We start from the raw sequence: 22,865 nt of genomic DNA on the forward strand, positions 1-22,865 counted from the left end.
ATATATTGACATAAATTTCTCGAACTGCAGAATGTAAAGATCACATTTTTATAGTAATAAAGTTATCTCTCCTCTCTGTCCTGAACAAAAATATACCCAAGTTTTGTTGAAGAAATTGTGTAACACAGTGATTCACAGCAATTTTCCTTTGCTATACATGGTCATCTCCTATAAGAAACCAACTTACTAAAGAAAAAGCATAATTTGGTTCTTTTCTCACAAACTCAGACCTTCTGAAGGGTCTTCATCGCCTTGTCTTCTTCATCTTCTTGACCAATCTTCTTCCCTCCTTTCAACTTCTGTCCTTTCTTTGCTTCCTCAGAAGTTTCAACCTCGAATTCAGCCTTCTCCGCCACTCCATTCACTGCCCCTGCAAGTTTTTCTGTTCTGGCCGCGATCTCTATCAGCAATGACGAAACTGTCACTAACGGAACTACTTCTACCAGGGTGACAACATCTCCGGCCTTGGCCTCAGCCGTCTGGATGGGCTGTTTTGACAGTGATTTCAGGGCGTTCTCGAGCTCTTGAACTGCACTCTTCATCTCCTCCACCATGAAATCTATCTTTGTTGGTTTCTTCATGGTGCTCATCACAACAGCAAGTTCTTTCAACACCGCAGAGGATTTATTGCTCAGTCTCACACAAAAGTTACCGAAATGCTTCTTGAATACATCCGGAACCTGTTTAGGTTAGTTACAACACCAAACATTAACTTCCAGTTCTGACAAAACTAAAGAAACAAACAAATACTAAATCATGCTGTCAAAAATAGGATTTACCTTAGCCTTCGAATTCATGCTTCCATTAAGCGCCTCGATGCAGTAAGCACAGCTTCTGATTGAAGCTCCAACCGTGACATACTCTAACCATGGATGTCCGAAATTGAACTTGCCATGTGCCGGCTCCCATCTTGCGAAATTTGCCTGCAATAAACAAGCTAAATTTTGTAAGATAGTGCTCTTGATTGCTTTGTTCTTGAAAATTATTAACCGAGATGGAGGAGAAGGAGTCGAACCAAGGATTCTTCAGCGGCCTTAGAATTAAGGGCGCATTTGTATCCTTGCAATGTTTTCTCTGAAGTTTGACTGTTACTACTGAAATAGTCAGTCACACATCCTGAGTTGAAAACAGAAAAAAATTGATCAGTTCCTTCCCTCTAGTATTTTTAGTATTTGACCAAATTTGGATTTGTTGCATGTTATGATTGATTATTACCATCTAAGGAATCAGATAGCTTGTCCATGTTGTTGGTGATAAGGTAATGGAGCTCAGTTCCTGCCCAAACAGGGAAGAAAACAATGGTTGTGATGATACAGATGGAGGTGCCTATGGCAATGGTGGAGAGTCTGTGATGAGCCATCTCAAAGAGCTTCTCCACACGGTAGCCAGAAACTGATATGAGGCTGAAGGTGAGGATGAAGATCATTGCCCCATAGTCGAATCGAGCCTTTATAGATGGAATGAAACGCGAGAATGTCGCTGCAGTAGCTGCAACACATTCATGCTGTTAGAAACTATGTTTCTACCTTGTTTCTTCATTTCCTTTGTGTTTTTGGAGAGACAATATTACCTAGAAGAAAAACTGAGGTTTGAAGAATTATGGGCTCAAACCTCTCTCCAGCTTGGCTAGCAACCCAGTGAACACCAACTCCCAATGCTCCCGCCAACAAAGTCCCGGTTGCTCTATTCACACATTTACTAAGCGTCGCCCCTGCATATATCGACACATACGTATAAATGCATGGGGATTGAAATGAAATATGATGATGATGAAGAAGAGAACGTACCAACGGTGTACTCAAAGACGACGACGACAGTCATGACAGCCCACATAGCGTTTCCGCCAACTCCCTCATACAAGGGCCTCATGTAATAGAATAGTGAAACAAGAGAGAGTGCCACACCCACCTTAACACAATGTATCGATTTCTTTGGCTCGTTTACTCCTATCCTCCATGCTCTCTGAAAGAAACTGCCCACCTTGGACATGAACCTCTGCAACCCGAACCTGCTCTCCGCTTCTAGAGCTCTCGACGTCCCATCCGCCACATTGATCCTCCATTCTACTCCTCTTTCCTTCTCAGCCGCCATTTTACAATCAAGATTTGATTTTAGTTGATTGTGTTGGCTGTTGTGATTAGATGTTCGTCCACTGCATTGCCATAGCCATATATATATATATATATATATATACTATATGGCAATGGCCTAAATCACTAATAACTTTAACGTGAGTATGCAAATCAATATCTTCCACCCAAGCTCTCTCTCTCTCCACACGCTCATATTCAAATATACTAATATTGCTCCTTGTCTCTAGCTAGCTTAATGACTTGATGTCATGGATAAATAGCAGGACATACCATTATGCATAATCTTTGGAAGATCACTTTATGTATATTTCTTCAATAAATAAATTATACCATCTCTTATACTGTCATAAGTCATATAAGTAATTAAGTCAAGTGGATATTACTTGCAGTGAATTATGAAGTGAGATATTCGGATGTTAATTAATCGAACGAAATGACCTAAATTTAGGTTGGTTCTGAAAGAGGGAAAAATAAAGAAAAGAAATGACCTAATTCTATTACACTGCAAGGTATAGTTGATTACAGCTGAAGCTAATGACTTTTGCTGCTTACCAAATCATTAGTTTTATACTAGTATTTAATTTATATAAGCGCCACTGTTCCATTTGTTGGCTTATCTCCATCAACAGAAAAGGCATCACACGATTAGCACTATGATTTCAATGTTTGCAATTTAGGTCATGCAAAACACTCTAATCCAATTATCTTTTTGATGTTCCTAGGCTCTTTCCTATATTAACATAATATGGGTGTTGCTTATATTAATTGCTATACTGTGATTTACCAAAATTAGTTTAAAAATATAAGTATAAAAAGTTAAAGGCGTTCCAAGTTCAACTATCATGGAATGTTAGTCTTGCTTATGATATACTTCACCTTTCATATATCCTTAAAAAATTCACCGATCTATTAAGGTGTTTGATAAGAGTATGCTTGGGAACATGGAATTGGAGCTATGGAATTGGAATTGGAGTCTCCAATTTCAATTTCATTGTTGGTATTACAAAAATGTATAGAATTGGAATTGAGTTATAATTCCAAAATTTTCAATTCCATATCAAGTAGAAAATTGGAATTCTAAATAGTCATAAAATTAGATAGTTTCACTAATCACTATATACATTTCACACACACTACACATATTTCACACACTACACATATTTCACACACACACTTCACACGTTTCACACACTACACACATTTCACACATTTCCCTCACTACACACATTTCACACACTGCACACTTTTCACACACTACACAAATTTCACACACTACACACATTTCCCGCACTACACACACTATACAAATTTCACACATTTCACACTATATACACACTACACAAAATACACATGATACATACACTATACACAAAATACGCATACTACACACATTACACACAAAATACACACACGGCACAAATTTTACACAAAATACACACTACGCACACTATACCCAAAATGCATATACTATTCACAAACTAAAATTTTAAATTTTGTTCAGTTTAATCTTTTGAAAAAATTTAGTTTTTTTATTCAGATCGGAAAAAAAAATTCTAAAACTAAAAAAAACAAAAAAGCGGATGCTTGAAATGTTAAAATGTGTAAAGTGTGAAGTGTGTGAAATGTGTCTAGTGTGTGTAGTAAGTGTGTGAAATATGTGTAGTGTGTGCGGTGTGTGTGAAGTGTGTGTATGTGTGTATAGTATGTGTATTTTGTGTGAAATGTGTGTGAATGTGTTTTGTATATATAGTGTGTACTGTGCACAAATTATTCAAATTCAATTCCAATTTCAATTTCATATTAATTACTTCACTTTACCAAACATAGGATTTGTAATTGAATTAGAATTCAATTTCTTCTAATTCAATTGTATATATAATTCCAATTCCAATTCCAATTCCAATTCCAATTCCAATTCCAATTCTGTGTACCAAACGGAGGCTAAATAAATCTATAATATTTACAGAACAGGACCACATTAAACATCAACGTTCCAGCTTGGGAACGGGATATTTATTTACGATTATTTTAAAAATAAAGATGAACTTTGAGATCAGTAGTGATTTTGTAGCATAGATTTTAAAATTTTACAAATTAGCGCACATGTATTTACGTTGTTCACTTAATAGTCTGCGTCAAAATATTAACCAGCTAAAATCGACGTGACTAGGAGTTTGTTGAATTTTCAACCCAAATTTTCAAACTTAAAACAATTTTCTTACTCCAACTTATGACAAACCTTCGTCAATGTTGGATTTCCTTGGTCGAAACATATGATGATGAATATGAATCAAGTAGACAATTGTTTAGTAGACAATTGTATCTAACAGTGGATCCAATGCCTATTTATTATGTCGATTTGTAGGTATCTCGAAAAGTGTAGTAGCATCTACATCCGTGCTCTTTGGCAAGAGCACGGATGTGTGCCCGGACCCACTTTTATTAATTTTTTACTCCATGCTCCTCTCCAAGAGCACAACACCCACATCCATGCTCTTCCGCAAGGACATGCTCAAATGTCCCATCATTCTATTATTCAATTTAAATAAAAACATTTCCACAATAATAAAATGCATTAAAAATATCCAATACCATTACAAATTACTAAAAAATTAAAAATTACATAATTAAAATCATAAAAATAAAAAAATATCCGCTTCAGCCATGATATCGGTGAAATTCATTTTTAGAGAGGGTTTGAGTGAGAGAGGAAGATGTAGAGGATGTAGATGAGTTGTATGAAAAAGGATGAATGAGAGATAATTTGATGTGAAAAATGGATGATGAATGTGTGTATTTATAGATGATTTTGAGGTTTTAAAAAATTATTAAAAAAACAAAAAAATTCTAAAAAACAGCTATATTTTTGGGAATCTGAAAATATTATTTTTAAATTTTTGGTATTATTTTCAATTTTTTTATAAAAAAATTCCAACGAATAATCCGTTGGCGAATAGAAGCGCGCCAGCGGTGAGAGCGCAACGATGAGAAGCGCGTTGCCGTGCCAGCGGCACGGACGCCGTCCGTTCCAGCGAGCACCGCTGCAGATGCTCTAACTACTAATTCAAGGATTATGATTAATATCCAAAGGTTAAGATCGGTCACCTGACAACTTGGTTAATAATAGATAAATCTCATGTCACTCGATCACACCTCTTGAATTAAAGAATAACACTTTAATATACTATTATATCGTTCTAGTAGTATAATATTGAATATTTTTCTATGTATACACAAAATACGTACTATGTTATATATTTAAGTTGGATTATGTTTTAATTCCCATAGTGACAAGGTAACTTTATTTGTGGTTGTTACTTTGATAATAAGAGTACATCATCGTGCTCCATGACGTTGTTTACCACACCTTACACGTAGATGTCACTAGAATTATATATATAATTAGGGCTGGGAAAATATACCGAAATACCGCACTTACCGTACCAAAAAAATAACGAAAATACCGAATTTTCGGTACGGTATGATACCGTACCGACAGTTTTAGGTACGGTAAAAGTATGCATTTTGTATATACCGCGGTATACCGCATCATACCGCAAATTTACAGTATACCGCAAATACGGTATACCGCAATTGCGGTATATACCGGAAATCACGGTATACCGCGGTATACCGCACATTGCGGTATACCGAAATCACGGTACGGTATACCGACAAAAGCGGTACGGTAACGATATCTAAATTTTGGTATACCGACAAAAGCGGTACGATAAAGGTATGGTTTTTGGTCATACCGCACGGTACGGTATGCGGTATGACCATTTCGGCGCGGTATACCGTACCGTTCCAACCCTATATATAATAGGGTACAAGGCATTATATATAGGGTACATGGTATTAACATCCAAACCGTATCTTAATAGGGTATATCGTATTATATACATGGTATATATAATTATATATAATAGGGTACATGGTATTAAAATCCAAACAATATCTTATACAGTTATGCTTATATGTTAATTAATAATCAAAATGATAAAATAAGACTATTTTTCGTGGATGGAGAGAGTATTATATCCTAATGCGTGCGTATTTTTATCTAACTTTGAATCTCAGTCATCCATTCAATAACCAATAAATGACCTTAGTTAAACACTTATGGAGCGGATGTAGCTTAGCACACCCCTGTAAAGTCTATATATATATACTTACGGTATATGGTTCCTGTTAGGTTAACTACTATCTTAAATTAATAACAGATAATAATGTCAACAACCTACGTTATAGATGTGAGTTGCCAATTTTAGATCGAGATAGTTATCAACTGAAATATCCATATGGTATATATATGTATAATATATACACGCACGCCTTTTATATGGATTATATTGGCTGCATTAGAATTGGCTGTGACAAACCACGATTGTTTTATAAGGGAAAATATAGTATTATTTTGGGTTCAAAATATTTAATCATAAAATAGACCTAAACGCATAAAGAAATGAACTAATGTGGTAGCAAGGAGTAGAAATGATTACATGCATGTGTGATGTGTCGATGGAAATACTCTAATCAATTTGGATGCGAACGATTATATAGTTGTGATTGTGAATATAAATTAAATTATACTCTCGTCAACAAATGCAATACTACTAGCTATAAGGTCAGACAGATAAAAGAAAAATTCACGAAAAGAATTTTGATAAAATCATGAAATCCAAACAACTTATTAGGAGGCGTTATACCTTCGACACGAGTAATTGACTAACTGGTAAATGAATTAGGCCTAACATTAAGTATCCAATCCCATACTATTAACTAAAATTCAACATTTATAACTTAGAATTTGGTAGTTAATATATCCGGACATTGATGTCGACTTGTCCGGTCTACCAAATTAAATGTCGTATAAGATGATATGGAATTCCAATTGCATGCAAACCAAACTTAATTGCAGCTTTTCTTAGTGAAGACAATATATAAGAATAGATTAAATTTATCTCAAGATAATATATGTTTTGTGCCACAAATCCACTTAATTATACTACTGATGGTCGGAGTATCATACTTTAATTGTTACATAAAATCAAGATAATCATAATAATAATAACAAGAAATTTTTGTGAACAATTTGTATGATGATGCATCCACGACTAAGTTGTGACTATGTTCAAATAAATTCACTAAAATCTCGAATAATACGCGGACACAATAAGGGAGGATGAGGGGCTTAAGCCCCTCACAAGAAGCTATTTTTTGCGATTTTTTCTATTTTAAAATTTTCAAATATTTTCGAGCACTCTCACCAGCCCTCCCCAAATCAACGTGGTTGAAGAATAAATCTCTGAAAGTTAGATGATAGGAAGGGCTGAATTTAGATTTAGGGAAAAAATTACAGAGGCAAAAGGATGAAAATGGATGTTAGCGTATTCACGAGGAAGAAGACAACTTTATTAGAGCATCTCCAATGGTCGGCGTCACCACCGGAGCGCCGATTTTTCGCCCACGCCGGTTTGACGCCGAACCATTGGAACCGGCGTGGGCGAAATCGGCGTCAAAATCGGCGTCGCCATGCCGATTCCCGCGCTGACGCCGGTTCCCACGCCGATCCTCACGGGCGCCATTGTGGCTCCCGGATCGGCGCCAAACCGGCGTCGGATTTAAATATTTTTTTTTTTTTTCGCAAAACACTATATATACGCGCGTTGAACCTCATTTTCATTCGCACCACTTGTTTTAACGAGTACTCTCTCTCTACCTTACTTTCTGTACAAGATCAATTTAAGAAATGAGTAATGCCGGTGGTAGTGGTGGGGATGCGGATGAGTACGAGCGTATGATGAACGAAGAGCTTGATGCCTATACGAGCCGTGAGGTTGATCGATGGATGCAGAGTTATATGCAGCCGGCGGCACCTCGCCCACGACCAGTTGTCCACCGTCGACAAGTGGTGCATCGTGATCATGACGCTGCACATCAGCGCCTGTTCACAGATTACTTCGCAGAGGAGCCGCGTTTTGACGCCAACCATTTCAGGCGTCGTTTTAGGATGAGGCGGGACTTATTTATGCGTATTGTTAACGAATTGGAGCAGCGATATCTGTATTTCCGCTTCAGGCACGATGCGGTTGGCAGACCCGGCCACACCCCTATTCAAAAGTGCACTGCGGCAATCAGGCAGTTGGCCTACGGCACCGCGGCAGACATGTGGGACGAATACCTCCACATCGGTGAGACGACTGCCATCGAATGTATGAAGTATTTCTGCCAGGGCGTGATCGAAGTATTCGGTGATCAGTATCTCCGAAAGCCTACCCCCGAAGATTGCCGGAATTTGCTGCGGATGCACGGGGATCAGCACGGGTTCCCGGGAATGCTAGGCAGCATAGATTGTATGCATTGGGAATGGAAGAACTGTCCCGCTGCCTGGAAGGGGTTTTACACGACCGGCTACAAGGGAAAAAATCCCACGATGATCCTCGAGGCCGTGGCTGATTACCGGTTGTGGATTTGGCATGCGTATTTTGGGATAGCCGGTTCGAACAACGACCTAAACGTCCTCAACTCGTCGCCCCTTTTCAACGAGCAGTGCCAGGGCGTCGGTCCGGCCATCAGTTTTGTCGCCAACGGCAACCAGCATGATATGGGCTACTACTTGGCGGATGGGATATACCCTAGGTGGCCCGTCTTTGTGAAGACGATCCGGTGCGCATCAGAGCCGAAGAAGGCCTACTTTGCGACGCGGCAGGAGTCGGCGCGAAAGGACGTGGAGCGCGCATTTGGTGTGCTTCAAGCTCGATGGGCTGCAGTTAAGGGACCAACGCGTTTGTGGCATGTCGACTGCATTGCTGATATAATGTATGCCTGTATTATCATGCACAACATGATCGTCGAAGATGAAGGTGTACAACTGACTGATTGGGCCACCGACGATAATGAAGCAGGTCCAAGCCACGGCGTCATCACCGCCAACGTACGAGGTGGGGTACCGCACGATGAAGAAGCCCTCCTCCAAGCACATGCCGACATGCGTCAGACGGAGGCTCATATTCGACTGCAAAATGATTTAGTTGAAGAGTTGTGGGCGCTGAGGACTGCAAGGCGGTAGTTTTTATGCAAATTTATGTAATTTTTTAAATGTAATATTTTTAATTATTGTACTTTTTTTTATATTAATGTAATAAAAAAATTTTAATATTATTATTCGAATTTTCCGTATTTGTCTCGTAATTTAAATTCCGTATGTTGATACAAGTGTAAATTAAATTATATAATTGTTATTAGTGATGTGGATAGGTAGTGTGAAGGCTATTTGATGGCTATTTGATGTCCAGTTGATGTGGCAAGCTGATGTGGCAGGAGAATTGTAGTGCTGATGATGTGGCAGTGTGAAGGCTATTTGACGGCTATTTGACGTCCGTCAGCATTGGAGATGCTCTTAATGTCAAATCAATTATTATGTACTAATATAATCGATCTTTTAATCCTTTTTTAAAATAAAAGCAATCTAATTTAAAGTCCAAATATATTAGATTTATTTATTTATTTAAACAAAAGTATTGCTTTCATTTTTATTTAGGAAGTTTTAATTTTGTTTAGAAAGTGTAAATTAAATACCAAATTCATTATTTATTTTTAAATAAATGATTAATCAATCAATTGTAAATATAATAGTAATAGAGTTCCTACTCTATTTTTTCCTAAATCTTTATCGATAAAATATTATTACAATTTCCCACATAATTCACGAGAATTTCATAACTTTGCAGCTTTAATTTATAAGTTTAGTTGTTCTCTTTTTATTTAATTTCCTTTATTAATTTAATTATTCAAAAATCAGTTTTTCCATAGGTGTTTTTTATTGATTTTATTATGTGAAATTGAGAATGAAAATATGAAATTTTTTGCTTAAGTTTTATGAAATTTATGAAATTGACTTTATAATTTCATCTTAGTTGGAGCATTTTTTTTGTACATAAATTAAAAAAATGAGTGCATAGAGATTAAGTGGAGAGAGAATAATTTTTTTGTTAAAATAAGAAATGACTCAATTATTTTAAGACGTCCCAAAAAACAAATACGACGCAACTATCGTGAGCGGATGGAGTATGCATTGAAGCCCCTCCTAACTATATTTTCTGCGTCCGCCATAACATAACCATTGCTCCACAAATGGCAGTGACTAATTTCAACACCAACTCTCTGCCAAATGTCAATTGTTCACCTCTTGTAAAATCCTTATAGTTTGAAGTTCGAAAAGTGTTTATTCATTTAAGAAACGAGGATAATGATTAAAAAAAATCGAAAGTAGGTTTAAGCGGGAAAATAATGGTTGATATATGTGTCTTGTGGTGGTAAGTTGTCCATTAAAACATTTGAGTAAAAATTAATTGGTTCAAACATATTACTAAATTCAATCAATCATAATTGTAGAAAGAGAGTAAAAAAAGGAAATAATGAAAAGTGGTTTCTGCAATTATAATTGGTTAGACACATCACGTGACAATATATCTAGACTACTGAACACTACATTGGAACGAAAAGTGAGATTTGTATGGCTTGTCAATTACATTTTATATCTTCCATGCATGATTTTCTTATTTTATTTCATTTTTCATTTGAACCTGTGAAATCAATTAATTTTTAAATTAATTTGACTGAACCATAGACATTAGTTAGTGTTGGCCGATTCTTACCTAAGTATAAACAAAATTAATTACTTCTACCATCAAAAGTCGATTTCCTACTTGGTCGTGATCATGTACAAAATGATTGAGTCGAGCTAAACTATTTAAAACCAATTTTAAATCAACCCAATTAAACTTGAATCTAAAAAGATACTCAACTAATCAACTTGATAGACACTAAGTAAATACGACGCAACAAAAAGTATGTACTCCTATATAATGATATAAACTTATTGGATAAATTCGAGACTTGTGGAATATATAGTATTTTGATAACAATTGATCGGTTTCCATTTTCCGAAAGAATGGAAACTAATTCATCATGTGTATGTGGTTGTACAACTGTTTTCCTATTCTGTTGTTTTATTTTGCTTTTACATCCATTTTCAAATTATATCCTATCTTCACGTCGACTTGTTTAATAGTGTTTTGTTTTATCTTTATCTTTATGTTTTTTTTTTTGTTTTATCTTTATGTTTTCTTCTTCTTCTTCTTCTATTTTCAAGAGAAAATTAAAGATTTATTACTAATATCTAAAAGGTACGCATAAAATGATTTTAATTTATATTGATAAGTATATTCTATATTCTCAGTCACTGAAATTATTCTCAGAATTATAATAACTAGGGAGTATAATAATATTATACCCTGACCTTTGAATGAAGTGGATATTTTGCAATCTGATCCAATTGTAAAACCAAATAAAAGCCCACAGAGGAAAGAAGTTTAAATAGTACTATAAAGTATGGAGAACTACAGTTGGGCTTTGAAATAAGAAAAGCCCAATGTGCGCAGAGCAGATGAACGAGGGAAGTAAAGAAGGGAAACACTCATAAATGATATAGGAAAATCATAATTACCTAGTCCAAAAATAAATCAAATCGTAACTTACCAATTACAATAACACCCAATGCTTAATTATTTGTGCCCCCACCGATAACTTTATTCATATATTATAAGGAATTAAAATGAAACGCATTAAATATAGTTGATTTTTTTGGGGAATAGAATTTAACAAATTGCTTATTCAATATTTAACAAATCCATGCCGCACGCATCCTTATTCTCCCTCCGGCATGTAACTTGATCAATTAATAAATAATGTAAAATAAGGACGAAGAAATCAAAGGATCTATTATAACAAAAAAATTGCATAAGAATTTGATAAAATAAAAAATACGAGGATCTAAGAATGCATCTTACGTAAATCACAGTACTCAAATAAAAATAATTAGGAATATGTAACTCATATTTTTTACGTTTAAATTGTTTTCCAGATGCGTTTATAATCTTGATTTTTTGGTGGGCTCAACAAATAATAGTACTAGCAATTATTATTATTATGAAACATGCATTTCTATATAACTAATCCTGAAATAATTATACACAAAGAAAAGCAACAAACTTGGTTTAACAAGCTGAACCAAAAATTGGACGGCACTCATTCATTCAATAAATACGGAAAGGGTTTATCTTTAAAACCGCAACCGGAAAAAGCAAAACAAACACGCCACAACACATCATTTTGATCACACCCCCGCCACCTTCTACGACGCCGTTAATCGATTATCCGGCTCGGATCTCTATCGAATCCGGATCCAATCGCGATCGGCGACTATGGGAAAACTCTACGTGCAGATGGAGCCGCCGGCGGATCTCAACCGGAACACCGAGTGGTTCACCTATCCCGGCGTATGGACTACCTACATATTGATTCTCTTCTTCTCGTGGCTTGTCGTTCTCTCCGTCACCAATTGCACCCCTGGGATGGCCTGGACGATCGTCAATGTCTGCCATTTCCTCGTATGTCATTGCCGCTCGTCTCTTCTATTTTTTTTGTGATCTAATTTGGGTGTTTTCTGCCCTAGGGTTAGATGGTCATGATTGTGGCTTAGGCTCCTTATCTGCGCCCGAGTTGTAGCTCGGATCTTCTGTCCGGCAACATGACGCTAGAGTTTATTGTTTTAAGTGCTAACAATTGGATAATTCATCGATTCAGTACTAGTTGAATCGGGCTAGATTTTAGATTACAGAACTGACGATTGAGATTGTGTTAGAGGTGCAGCTTAAATAAGCTTTTGGTTATTAACCCTAGCCAAGATGTGAGTTGTTTGGTTCATTCGCAGCCTGATGTTTATGTGATTAGTACTTTATACTATTGGACTGTCCTTATTACATTGTTATGTAAATTTTCTAACTGTAATTGGTCTCTGATTTGTGTGGCTTTTTTGTGCCATTCTTGGGTCCTGAACATGGTTACATTTGTGAATACATGTATATGGAATGGGTTGGGAAGTTGTTGTGCTGGGCTTGGTCTGTTACTAAAATTGGGGCTATGACTAGCCGACTCAATAATTCTGTAGCTGTTGATTATGCTTGTTCCTCACATGAATGCTTGGGCTAGAAAGTGCTGTGTAGAAGTGTTTGTGGAGAGTGCTTCTAATATGGTAGTGGTTCTTGCATCTGATATGTTTTAGAATTATGTTGATGCATTCACTTTCTCCTTCCCATGCTTCATTCTTGGAATGTGATGTTTAGGATATTTCTGCACCCCCTACATATAGTACACACTAGATAAATCATCCTTTTCCACAGGGAATGGATTTTTGGCCATTGGATACTCGGCAGGAGAGGCTCTAGTATCAAATATTCAAACAAATGCTTACTAAGTCTGCTTGTTTGGAGATTTGTATGGTCTCTCTTTACCACTCGTCCATGAATAATGCCTTTGTTGCATACAGTCAGTGATAATTTAACAATATATAGCCATACAGAGTGTGAGTGTGCCTGTAGTGCAATCGCCATTTAGTTCTTCTTCAGATGACTTTAAGTTGGTTTTTAGATGACTATCAATAGGCTCCTTTATGTGCCTAGAACTGAACTTTTTGTGCTTGCTGATGATCAGTAGGAGTTTCTCTCTGACATGACAGTTTTGGTTCTATATGTAGGTAACTTACCACTTCTTCCACTGGAAAAAAGGAACCCCTTTTGGTGATGATCAGGGAATCTATAATGGCCTGACATGGTGGGAGCAGATTGACCATGGAAAGCAGCTCACTCGCAATAGAAAGTTCCTCACAGTTGTTCCAGTGGTTCTGTAAGCTCTTTCCTCCTTTAGTTTGTTGTTTAATATTGGGAATAATGCTATGTATTTATATCTCTTGTTGATTTTATATGAGAATGGAGGTTGTTGTGTCCACCAATAAGCGGCTTGCTTTTTGGCAAGTCGGGTTTTAAAAATGTAAAGGAATGTGGTGGAAAAAGATAGTGGAATGTAAGTCTTAATTTTATACTAGTTTTATAATGAAATGTGAGTAAGTTAGTGGAATGTGGGACCTACTTAGTAAGAGTGAAATGAGACAAGACAAGTAATTGAGGATGGACCAAAATTGCAAAATGAGACATGTATAGGTGGATGGAAGGAGTACAATAAATAATGGGACTTTGTCAAATTGAAACAATGTTAGCCTCGCCCCCTGTCTTTTTTGAGGATGTGAAAGAAATTTGTTGTTTCTTCTTTATTTCTCCCCTTCATGTTAATCATGTTCCCTTTTTTCATTTGTGTTGTTGACAGCTACTTGATAGCATCTCACACAACGGATTATCAATATCCGATGCTGCTCTTCAACACAGTGGCAGTGCTTGTCTTGGTTATTGCCAAGTTCCCTAATATGCACAAGGTCCGAATCTTTGGAATCAATGGGGATCTGTGAACTGCTACCTCTTCCAACAGTTCATCTTAACTTAGTAGTTGGAAAATGCTTGATCATCACAATATCTGTAAAGAAGGTTATGCATCTTTGGTGTATAGAATCTACATCTGAAACTCATTAGTACGTTTTGGTCTGTGTAGCATATTTTACTTTACTCGTTTTACGGTCACCCTCAAAACTGATAAGCATTAAATTGTAAACAAGCTGTTTATTCACACTAGAAATTTTGTATACTAGTGTCTTGATCAGTATCTTGATCCAGCTTATAATCTATATTCGTGTCTTTGACTGATCTTATTGGCCGAACATCATGTATATAAAGGGCTGAACTACTGCAACACTTGCACCAGCACTTGTCATTCAGTGGTTCAACCATTTTATGATCTATTTTTCGGATTCTTGAATCTGGATAACTAGGCCTTTATTTGTCAACCCTAGCTATACTTTTCTTGCCTCTGTAGATACTCTTCGAATTTGGTTTACTTTTCTTAGGACATGGTTTTGTTAAAGGCAATGTTTGGAGGACCCTTGTACACTAGCTCCAAAGTAGTGAAGAGTTTTAGTGTCAGACTTTATATTTGTTGTTTGAAGTTTGAACGTTAAGCTGCTGGCTACATATTTGCAATGATTGTCACTCATGGGTCATGGCTTATGGCAACATATGTAATTAATCAGCCTAACCATTGATTAATTTTGTGGAATTTTGGTTTAGCATGTAAATTCAAGTTGGCTTTTAGTAATATACTAGTTTAAAGGCCTGTTTTCAAATGACTTTATGGAAAAAAATAACGTATTTGCTCTGTTTAATCATATAAAAACAAACCGATTTAGAATGCCCTGCATTTGGAGTTGAAAATGTACGGGGTGTCGAGAATTCAAACTCACATTCTGGCCATTGCAAGTGTTCTTTATTTGTAATTGATTAGTCTTATTGGAAGTGGTTTGTTAGCTGGAAGAATCTGAGTCAAGATGTGACAATTATTAAAACAGGCACCTTAAAGACTTGTATCTAGGGATCGGGGCTTCTTTTTCTCCCGACATCTGCTGGGTGGATTGTGTTGTGTGTGGGCGAGGGTGATTAAAATAAGATCAATTTTGTTTGAACCTCGACACACTTAAGAAAACATGTTCCCACAATACAAATTAAAATGTAATATGATTTTCAAATGGATAACTCATTTCAAACTTGTCATTTTACATTTGTCATCAATACCACTTAGAGCATCCACAATGGGACGGACGATAGCGCGCTGTGGCTCTGTCCGCGCCCCACGCTTAGTCCGCGGACGATAGGGCATCGTCCGCGCCATCGTCCGCCCACTGTGGGCGTCGCGGATGATGCAACACATTTTTGTTTTTTTTTTTTTTTTTAATTTTTTAAATTCGAAATTTGTCTATTTAAACCTCGATTGTCATTCTATTTTTCATACGAACATTTCTCGCATCTCTCATCTCTCAATGCGCAACCCACACGACCATGCGCAGCTCATGAACGACATGGTTGAAGAAGTGTGGGCCCGTAACCGCCATCGATGAGTTTGTGTTTTTTTAATTCGCATTGTAATGTATTAATTTTATAAATGAAATGAATGTTTTCCCCAATTTTTGTAGTTATTTAAGTATTCAAATAGAAGAAAATGCTTAGGGCGCGTCTTAGGGCGCCCCACTGTAGGTGGAAGAGTAGGAGGATAAAATGCTGACGTGGCGGTGCATAGGGCGGACTTTAGGGCGCCCCACTGTGGATACTCTTACCCTCTAGGGCACCATTAACACCTGTGTAAAATGCGCGCCATTCGTTGTGTTGTGTTGTGTTGTGCAACACCACACCCACCCATACGATGTCCCTCTCACTTTGTGCCACCGCCCCGACTATGTAATTTTATTTTTTTTAATTGAAAAAATAGGTTTAATTAAAAGAAATAGTATATCATTCCATTTTACGTTAAGCCTAGAACAACTCTTGCTGCTTTATTTATTATTTTTACTCTATATATGCTAACCCATTTCAACCATCTTCCTCGTATTCATTCTTCCTTTTCTTTTCAAATTCCAATTAGTCGAATCACCATTCTTATTTGCAAATTTTTCTTTCGGTTAATGGCCTTAATCCCGACAAAATAACCTCGATCGGAACAATCACTATAATAAAAAAAATCATTAAGGACATTTTTAATGCAATTAAGGACTCTTATTTGTGTTCCTAAATGTACCACAACACTTCAAAAAGCGTCCTTATTATTGGTGTGTCCCAACTAAAATTAGATGACGAAAATGGAAGCGCCCTTAAATAGCAAAAGATTAAGTTAATTTATTCTTAATTTAGGAACACTTTCTTTTGCTTCCTAAATTTTTATTTTTTAAAAAAAGAAATTTCAACACAAATAATTATGTCTCAATTTTTGTGCTCTTAAAGATAAGTTTTTTAAAAAAAATAGTGAATCTACCCTTTTTTTCAACTTTCAAACTATATTAGCTTCCACCAATACAATTTCTTAACCGGCAAGCGCCTACTCAACCAACGCTAATAATTTCTTAATGAAAATCACATTCTTAATTAACTTAGATTTAATACACAATTGCAAATTAAGTGAAATAAAAAAAGAATAATAAAAATAAGAATTGTGAAAAATGATCTCTATGTAAAAGTAGTTGTGACTTGTGAGCATGGATGAACCCAAATGAGTATCTCAAGGGGTTTGGCTTAAGCCCCCACTAAATTTGTTTTCTTTAATACCCTTTAAATTTATTAAAATTTTATGTAAATTGTTACACAAAATCTTCTATCAATGAATTAAATTATATACTGGTATATTTTCAAGTAAAATATTTAAAAAATAGACCCTACTAATAATTTCTCCATTTATTTGTTTGCCCCCTGCTTGTGAGGCTCATGTACTGTACATAGTACTACATAGTGAGCCTACATTATGAATGTCCTTGTATTATTAATTTTTAATTTTAATAAACGAGCTGGCTGGACAATTATTTGAGGATGGAGAAAAGGGATATGTTTATGTAAAGATAAGGTAATTATTCAGAAGATATACTTTAACACAACAATGATAACATGCTACGAGAAATGGGGAACAATCCCCAAAAGCAATACCTCGTGTTGCTAGTATCATGGCCCTGCAGCTTTAAGCTTTACGGTGCACAATTATATACATATAGATAGTCTTAGTTTATGCAAATTATAATTACATGAGTATCACATCAAACGTTCATGATTCATATATTGAGCACTTTATTGTCCTCTTTTCGAATAATTCAATTTATGGTGAAGCTTAGTAAAGTTACTTACTAATTCTCAAACATATAATTAAAAGTTAAAACAAGATTAATACTCCAATGCTATACATAGACATAAAAAAATGCGCACAAATCTAGCTTCAATTACTACTTAAAAAAAGTGAAAAAAAGAGAGTAAAAATTACATAACACTTTATGCAGTATGTATGTTAGTTCTTAAAACTCCCAAACAGCTAACCAACCATGACTGATGACACCATAGAAATAAAAAAGATAAGAGAAAAATAAGAAATAAGTATTGATTTAGAAAAAAAGTGATCAAAGCAGCCTACTTGTTATTTTTCTTCACCAAGAACCTCCACCTAACATTCCATTCCAGATTAATCCATTCGAATTCTCCTGCCCCTTATCTTGACCTTGATCGCTCGAGTTTTGTCTCGTTGCACCCAACACAAACATCGGACTTCCATTCACGCCCTCTTGAGGGACACTGTTCGAGTTTGAGTTTGAGTTGTTGTATAGACTCCCATTACCGTCTCCAACGGGGAATGAGAGTGGCGCCGGCTTGCATTCTTGAAACGGGAAACCCGATGCGAAGATGGCACTGTTCTGATCGTGAAGAGTTGCCTTCGCCATCGGGAAGAAGGAATTCAAACCCCTAGCCGCAATGCCGCCGCCATTGGTGAAGAAATTCAAGGCTGAGAGAGGGGGCGTTGTGGAAGAGGAGGTGTTTGCAGAGCTGTTGATGGCGCTCTCAATCTTAGGGAAGTCGAGAAACTGGCTGTAATCATGTGGTGGTCCAGCTAGATTGAGGTCATGGCCTTGATGATGGTGGATTTTAGGGTTTTGAGATGAGAATTGGGAAATATTGGTTGAGAGAGAAGAGGAGGAGGAAGAAGAAGAAGAAGATCTCTTGTTCTTTCTAGAGCCTCCGCCCACCGGGACGTTCCTTAGGGTTCCGCCCTCGGTCCAGTAGCGGCGGCAAGTCTTGCAAAAGTACCTTGGCTGGGTGAGGCTGTAGTTGTTGTAGTAGCAGAATTTGGTGTTTGTGGAGTGGCATCTTGGGCAGTTTATGGCTTCCTCTTTCTGTGGCCTCACTTTTCTCTCATTTGTTGCTGGCTTGCTGCATGCATTTGGTGCACCTTCTGGCCTTGATCTTGCAACTCCAAATTCCTGAAAAGGGCGATGTGTTTGGGATTGGTGAAAAGTGCTAGTAAAATGAAAATTCTACAGCTAGTCCTAGGTAGAATGATAAATGTAAGAATTCTTGAAAATCTAATCTCACAATGAATAAAAATGGAATTGCTTTCTTTTGTAGTATATATCTAATACATAGTGGTTAAAGATTCAGAAAAAAAGTAGGTTTGCAAAGCCAAGAAAGATAAAAGTCTATGAACATGAACCCTAGTTCTAATTAAGATTGAAAAGTGACTGAAAACAATAAAAGAAATGAAGAAAAAAGGTACAACTCTTCGCACCTGCGTCCATTGAGCACTATCCATGGATGTTTCGGAAGAAGGGAAAAAGAGAGGTTATTACAAAAAGGCAAAGTGATGGAGAAAAATCAACTAGTTTTTGTCTGCAGCTGTCTTTGATGCAAGGATAGAATGTTTTGGAGTTGCTTGTAATTTGGCTTTCTTTTTTGAGTTGGCTAACTTTATGGATGATGGGAGGAAAAAGAGGAAATGCTGTGTATTGTTTGTTTTGACTGCACTCATATCACTAGAGAAAAATATAATTATTTTAATCTAGTGTGAACTGTGAACTAATCTTTGTTTAATTCTCTGGTTAGTGCTATATGAATGTGTATTTTCTCTGGTGGGTTTCTGCTTTTTTGACTCTTGAGCTATGTATTCCTCAAATTGGATCCCCACTTTGTTAAAATATCAATTTGGAATTGATTAATTATTAATTTTTCAGATTATGGTTTGGTCAATTTGTTCTCCATCCAATACATGTATATTTCCTTGTTGATTTTTTATTAAGAGAAAGCAAACAAGCGAAAAAACCTCTGAACTTTCCTAATTCTTATGGATTACGAAAGTGGTTAAAACTTGAAAAAGGGTACTATGTCATAATTCAGAGATTCGAGATTTAAAAATAAATGGCATCATTGTTCAACAAAGGCACATAAATTAGACCATCTTTTCATTCTTTATGCTTTGTTGATGGATAGTTCTTCCTTTTTATGCTTCTAAATGGGTGATGTGTTCCCATGTTCAAAACCATCATCATCACAAGGAAACCCTTTTCTTTAAGGTGAAAGTGAGTAAATAAGAATGTTATTATTACTTGCATGAAAATTTAATTTATAAGAATGGCACATATATTAGTCTTATATATCTTGATGAAATCTTTTAAGTGTAACACATCCATGATATGTAACACTTTTCCAACTGATAAAACATACTTCTCCAACTACTTTTAGAGAGATTGCTTACCAACAACCAAAGCATTTTGCAATTTGTATTTTTGCTACTAATTTGTTTGTACATATCTTTTGCATGCGTGTTTCTTTCTTTAATGACCATCATATATGTAGGAAATTTTATTCCCAGCCACTTGAGTATTTTGAAAAAAGGGATCTCAATCGTTGAATAATTATTTAATAGTATTACAAAAAAAGTCATGTTATTAAAGTCCCACAGTCGACACCAATTGATAGATGCATTACAATATACCTTCATATTTTATACGGTATGAGGAGGAAAAAAACTTTTTTTAAAAATTTTTTTATAATTTCCTCAATTATACAATGGGCCGGGTAAAGTGATTGAATGGATCCATCCTGGTCAGGGATCATGGAAAAAATTTCTCGATAATACGCAACTAAACATGTATTTTGAGAATGCGTAACGCCAATATGTAGAAGTAAAAATTAAAAAGTGTCCCATCTAGAGACATGATTTTACGTATACATGCGCCTAGATTGAGAATTTAGCTGGGATCTTCCGAAAACACAACTCAATTGGAAAGATGCTTCCCGGCCAACTAACAGGTCGGGGTTCATGAGGTAGATGGGGAACCATTGTTGATCGATCCTCTTAAAAAAACTCCTTTAGGAGGAATCTGGCCAGCAACCAATCCAAATCCGCTTCCTTTCGCTAATATTTCTCATATTAAACTAATTGACATAGTATAATATGGTGAATGATGTTGTTTGAAAAAAGAAGAAGACGAAAAGCCGTAAATTGTTGTGTTCACTTACTTAATACTACAGCATATATGAACCTTGGGCTTACTAAAAACAAGAAGTTCACCTTCACTTTAAAACTCTTTTCAAGAGGCCCAGTTTTTACTGTCCCAAAATGCTGAATTGATTGGCTGCGAAAACTTGAAAGGATTGATGTATTATTCTCTCCGATCTACTAATTGTTATTGTAATAATGTTAAAAAGGTGAGTAAAACTTATGAGAGAATATTGTTACATTGCTCTTTGCTTTTCTGCTGCCTTAACACCACCAAATCCAGTCCTCAATTATACTAATGCTAGAAGCTCTGTCTTCCTTGCAAAACATCACGCTCAAATGAGTGTCTCACACTCCATAAATCCATCTCTGAGTTGTGATTGTGAAACACTCATTTGAGCAGGATGTTTTCCATTGAAAACACTCGTAATGCTATACCAGAACCACACTAACCCCCTCCCCCCTATTTATGCTCTTACGAATTCTATCTTATTGTCACACTTTTTACCCTCTTATTGTTTAACCATATTAAAAAGGTTGGAAACTATCTTCAATTTCATTGTCCTTTTCTGTACCAAGGAGTAGTATCTTGTGGCCATCATGATGTGAGAGTAATGAGTTGGTGGGTGAGGGCTGGGAGGGGTCATTCTTAACAATAATAACAACAGATGAACATGATAAATCCATCCATCTACAGATGCAGTGCATAATCCAGACCCCTACACAGCATTCATAAATTCTCATCAAGAAGCTAGGTCAGGCAACTTTGCTCATGTCGAGGAGCTATGTTAATATAATTTTCGCTTGTGTTTATGAGCTAATTTCGGTAGTTTTTGCTCTAATCCATGACCCACTTTTTCTTCTTCGGAAATTGAGTTGTTATTCTGGTTTTGCAAAAAGACATTGGATCTTGTTGCAATTCTTCAAAAGCTAATGAATTGTTCTAAAAATTTTCAATCATTGATAGAAAATTGGGAGGGATTTCTGTAAAAAAAAATCCTTCTTTTTACTAGAGTTTAGGACTTTTATTTTTAAGAGTGAACCATAAAAATAGTCCTCCAACATGAGTTTATCTCGCTCATAGTTGCTGCACTTTAAAAATATCTCCAGTAGCCCCTGGAGGGCCTGGACCAAGGGTTTATTTGAAATTAGTCCATTTGCACTGTTTTCTTCCGAATAAGCTCTTTTTGGGGCTGGATAATTTGGTCTTTTCACATTTTTAACATTTTAAATCTGATACTCCCTCCGTCCCCGATTAATTGTCACTCTTTTCCATTTCGGTTCGTCCATCAATAATTGTCACACTTCATTTTTACCATAAATGGTAAGTAGGTCCCACATTCCACTAACTCACTTCACTCACATTTTATTATAAAACCAATATAAAAAAGTGGGTCTCACATTCTACTAACTTTTTCAACCAATTTTTCTTTACATTTGTTAAAACCCGTGCCCGGTCAAAGAGTGACAATTAATCGGGGACGGGGGGAGTATTATTTTAATGATTTACTAAATCTGATATTATTTCAAAATTTATTTTCTTCTTCCCTTTGCCATCCTTCACTTTCTTTCTTTATTTCTATATTAGATTAATTTTATAAAATAAATTTAAAATTTAGATTTTTAAATACTAATAAATTATTTTTAATTAAAATTATTAATTTATGTATCCTTTCTCAACTCACAACTATATATATAGAAATAAAAACTATGCAGTAAGCTCACACAAAATTCTTTTATAATAGAATACATATATTAATAATTTTAATTAAAATAATTTATTGATATTTAAAAATCTAAAATTTATATTTAATTTATAAAACTAAATCTAATATTGAAATAAAGAAACAAAGTGAAGGATGACAAAGGAATAAGAAAATAAATTTTGAAATAATATCAGATTTAGTACATCGGAATTGAAAAAATTAAAAATGTGAAAAGACCAAATTGTCCAGCCCCCAAAAAGGACAT

General features: G+C 35.8%; 3 protein-coding genes across 3 annotated transcripts; 1 reads left to right on the top strand and 2 right to left on the bottom strand.

Annotated features, from left to right (window-relative positions):
• Nucleotides 1-142: 142 nt before the first annotated feature.
• On the bottom strand, nt 143-2,112 carry LOC121772112 (aluminum-activated malate transporter 10-like). Its single transcript, XM_042169096.1, has 6 exons — nt 1,788-2,112; nt 1,571-1,711; nt 1,216-1,488; nt 1,016-1,116; nt 780-923; nt 143-680 (listed from the first exon to the last, which is right to left on the bottom strand). The coding sequence occupies exons 1-6, from the start codon at nt 2,089-2,091 to the stop codon at nt 225-227; spliced, it is 1,419 nt and encodes a 472-aa protein (XP_042025030.1). The 5' UTR covers nt 2,092-2,112; the 3' UTR covers nt 143-224.
• A 10,035-nt stretch (nt 2,113-12,147) lies between these two features.
• LOC121765289 (ORM1-like protein 2) lies at nt 12,148-14,730 on the top strand. Its single transcript, XM_042161378.1, has 3 exons — nt 12,148-12,547; nt 13,693-13,841; nt 14,319-14,730. Exons 1-3 carry the CDS (start codon nt 12,362-12,364, stop codon nt 14,455-14,457), a joined length of 474 nt encoding a protein of 157 aa, XP_042017312.1. The 5' UTR covers nt 12,148-12,361; the 3' UTR covers nt 14,458-14,730.
• A 3,028-nt stretch (nt 14,731-17,758) lies between these two features.
• On the bottom strand, nt 17,759-19,376 carry LOC121768056 (dof zinc finger protein DOF2.5-like). The gene is made up of 2 exons (XM_042164402.1): nt 19,185-19,376; nt 17,759-18,879 (listed from the first exon to the last, which is right to left on the bottom strand). Exons 1-2 carry the CDS (start codon nt 19,206-19,208, stop codon nt 18,052-18,054), a joined length of 852 nt encoding a protein of 283 aa, XP_042020336.1. The 5' UTR covers nt 19,209-19,376; the 3' UTR covers nt 17,759-18,051.
• Between the last annotated feature and the right edge of the window lie 3,489 nt (nt 19,377-22,865).

Source organism: Salvia splendens, chromosome 2, assembly GCF_004379255.2.
Source record: "Salvia splendens isolate huo1 chromosome 2, SspV2, whole genome shotgun sequence".
Lineage (NCBI taxonomy): Eukaryota > Viridiplantae > Streptophyta > Magnoliopsida > Lamiales > Lamiaceae > Salvia > Salvia splendens.

What these genes read in the sequence shown, in the direction of transcription:
- LOC121772112 (XM_042169096.1), bottom strand. Translation starts at nt 2,091, where the DNA reads ATGGCGGCTGAGAAGGAAAGAGGAGTAGAATGGAGGATCAATGTGGCG. An exon ending in AACCTCAGTTTTTCTTCTAG is followed by an intron (nt 1,489 to 1,570) that starts GTAATATTGTCT and finishes AATGTGTTGCAG; the next exon opens with CTACTGCAGCGACATTCTCG. An exon ending in AGGCCGCTGAAGAATCCTTG is followed by an intron (nt 924 to 1,015) that starts GTTCGACTCCTT and finishes TGTTTATTGCAG; the next exon opens with GCAAATTTCGCAAGATGGGA.
- LOC121765289 (XM_042161378.1), top strand. Translation starts at nt 12,362, where the DNA reads ATGGGAAAACTCTACGTGCAGATGGAGCCGCCGGCGGATCTCAACCGG. An exon ending in TCAATGTCTGCCATTTCCTC is followed by an intron (nt 12,548 to 13,692) that starts GTATGTCATTGC and finishes TTCTATATGTAG; the next exon opens with GTAACTTACCACTTCTTCCA. An exon ending in ACAGTTGTTCCAGTGGTTCT is followed by an intron (nt 13,842 to 14,318) that starts GTAAGCTCTTTC and finishes TGTTGTTGACAG; the next exon opens with CTACTTGATAGCATCTCACA.
- LOC121768056 (XM_042164402.1), bottom strand. Translation starts at nt 19,208, where the DNA reads ATGGATAGTGCTCAATGGACGCAG. An exon ending in ATAGTGCTCAATGGACGCAG is followed by an intron (nt 18,880 to 19,184) that starts GTGCGAAGAGTT and finishes CGCCCTTTTCAG; the next exon opens with GAATTTGGAGTTGCAAGATC.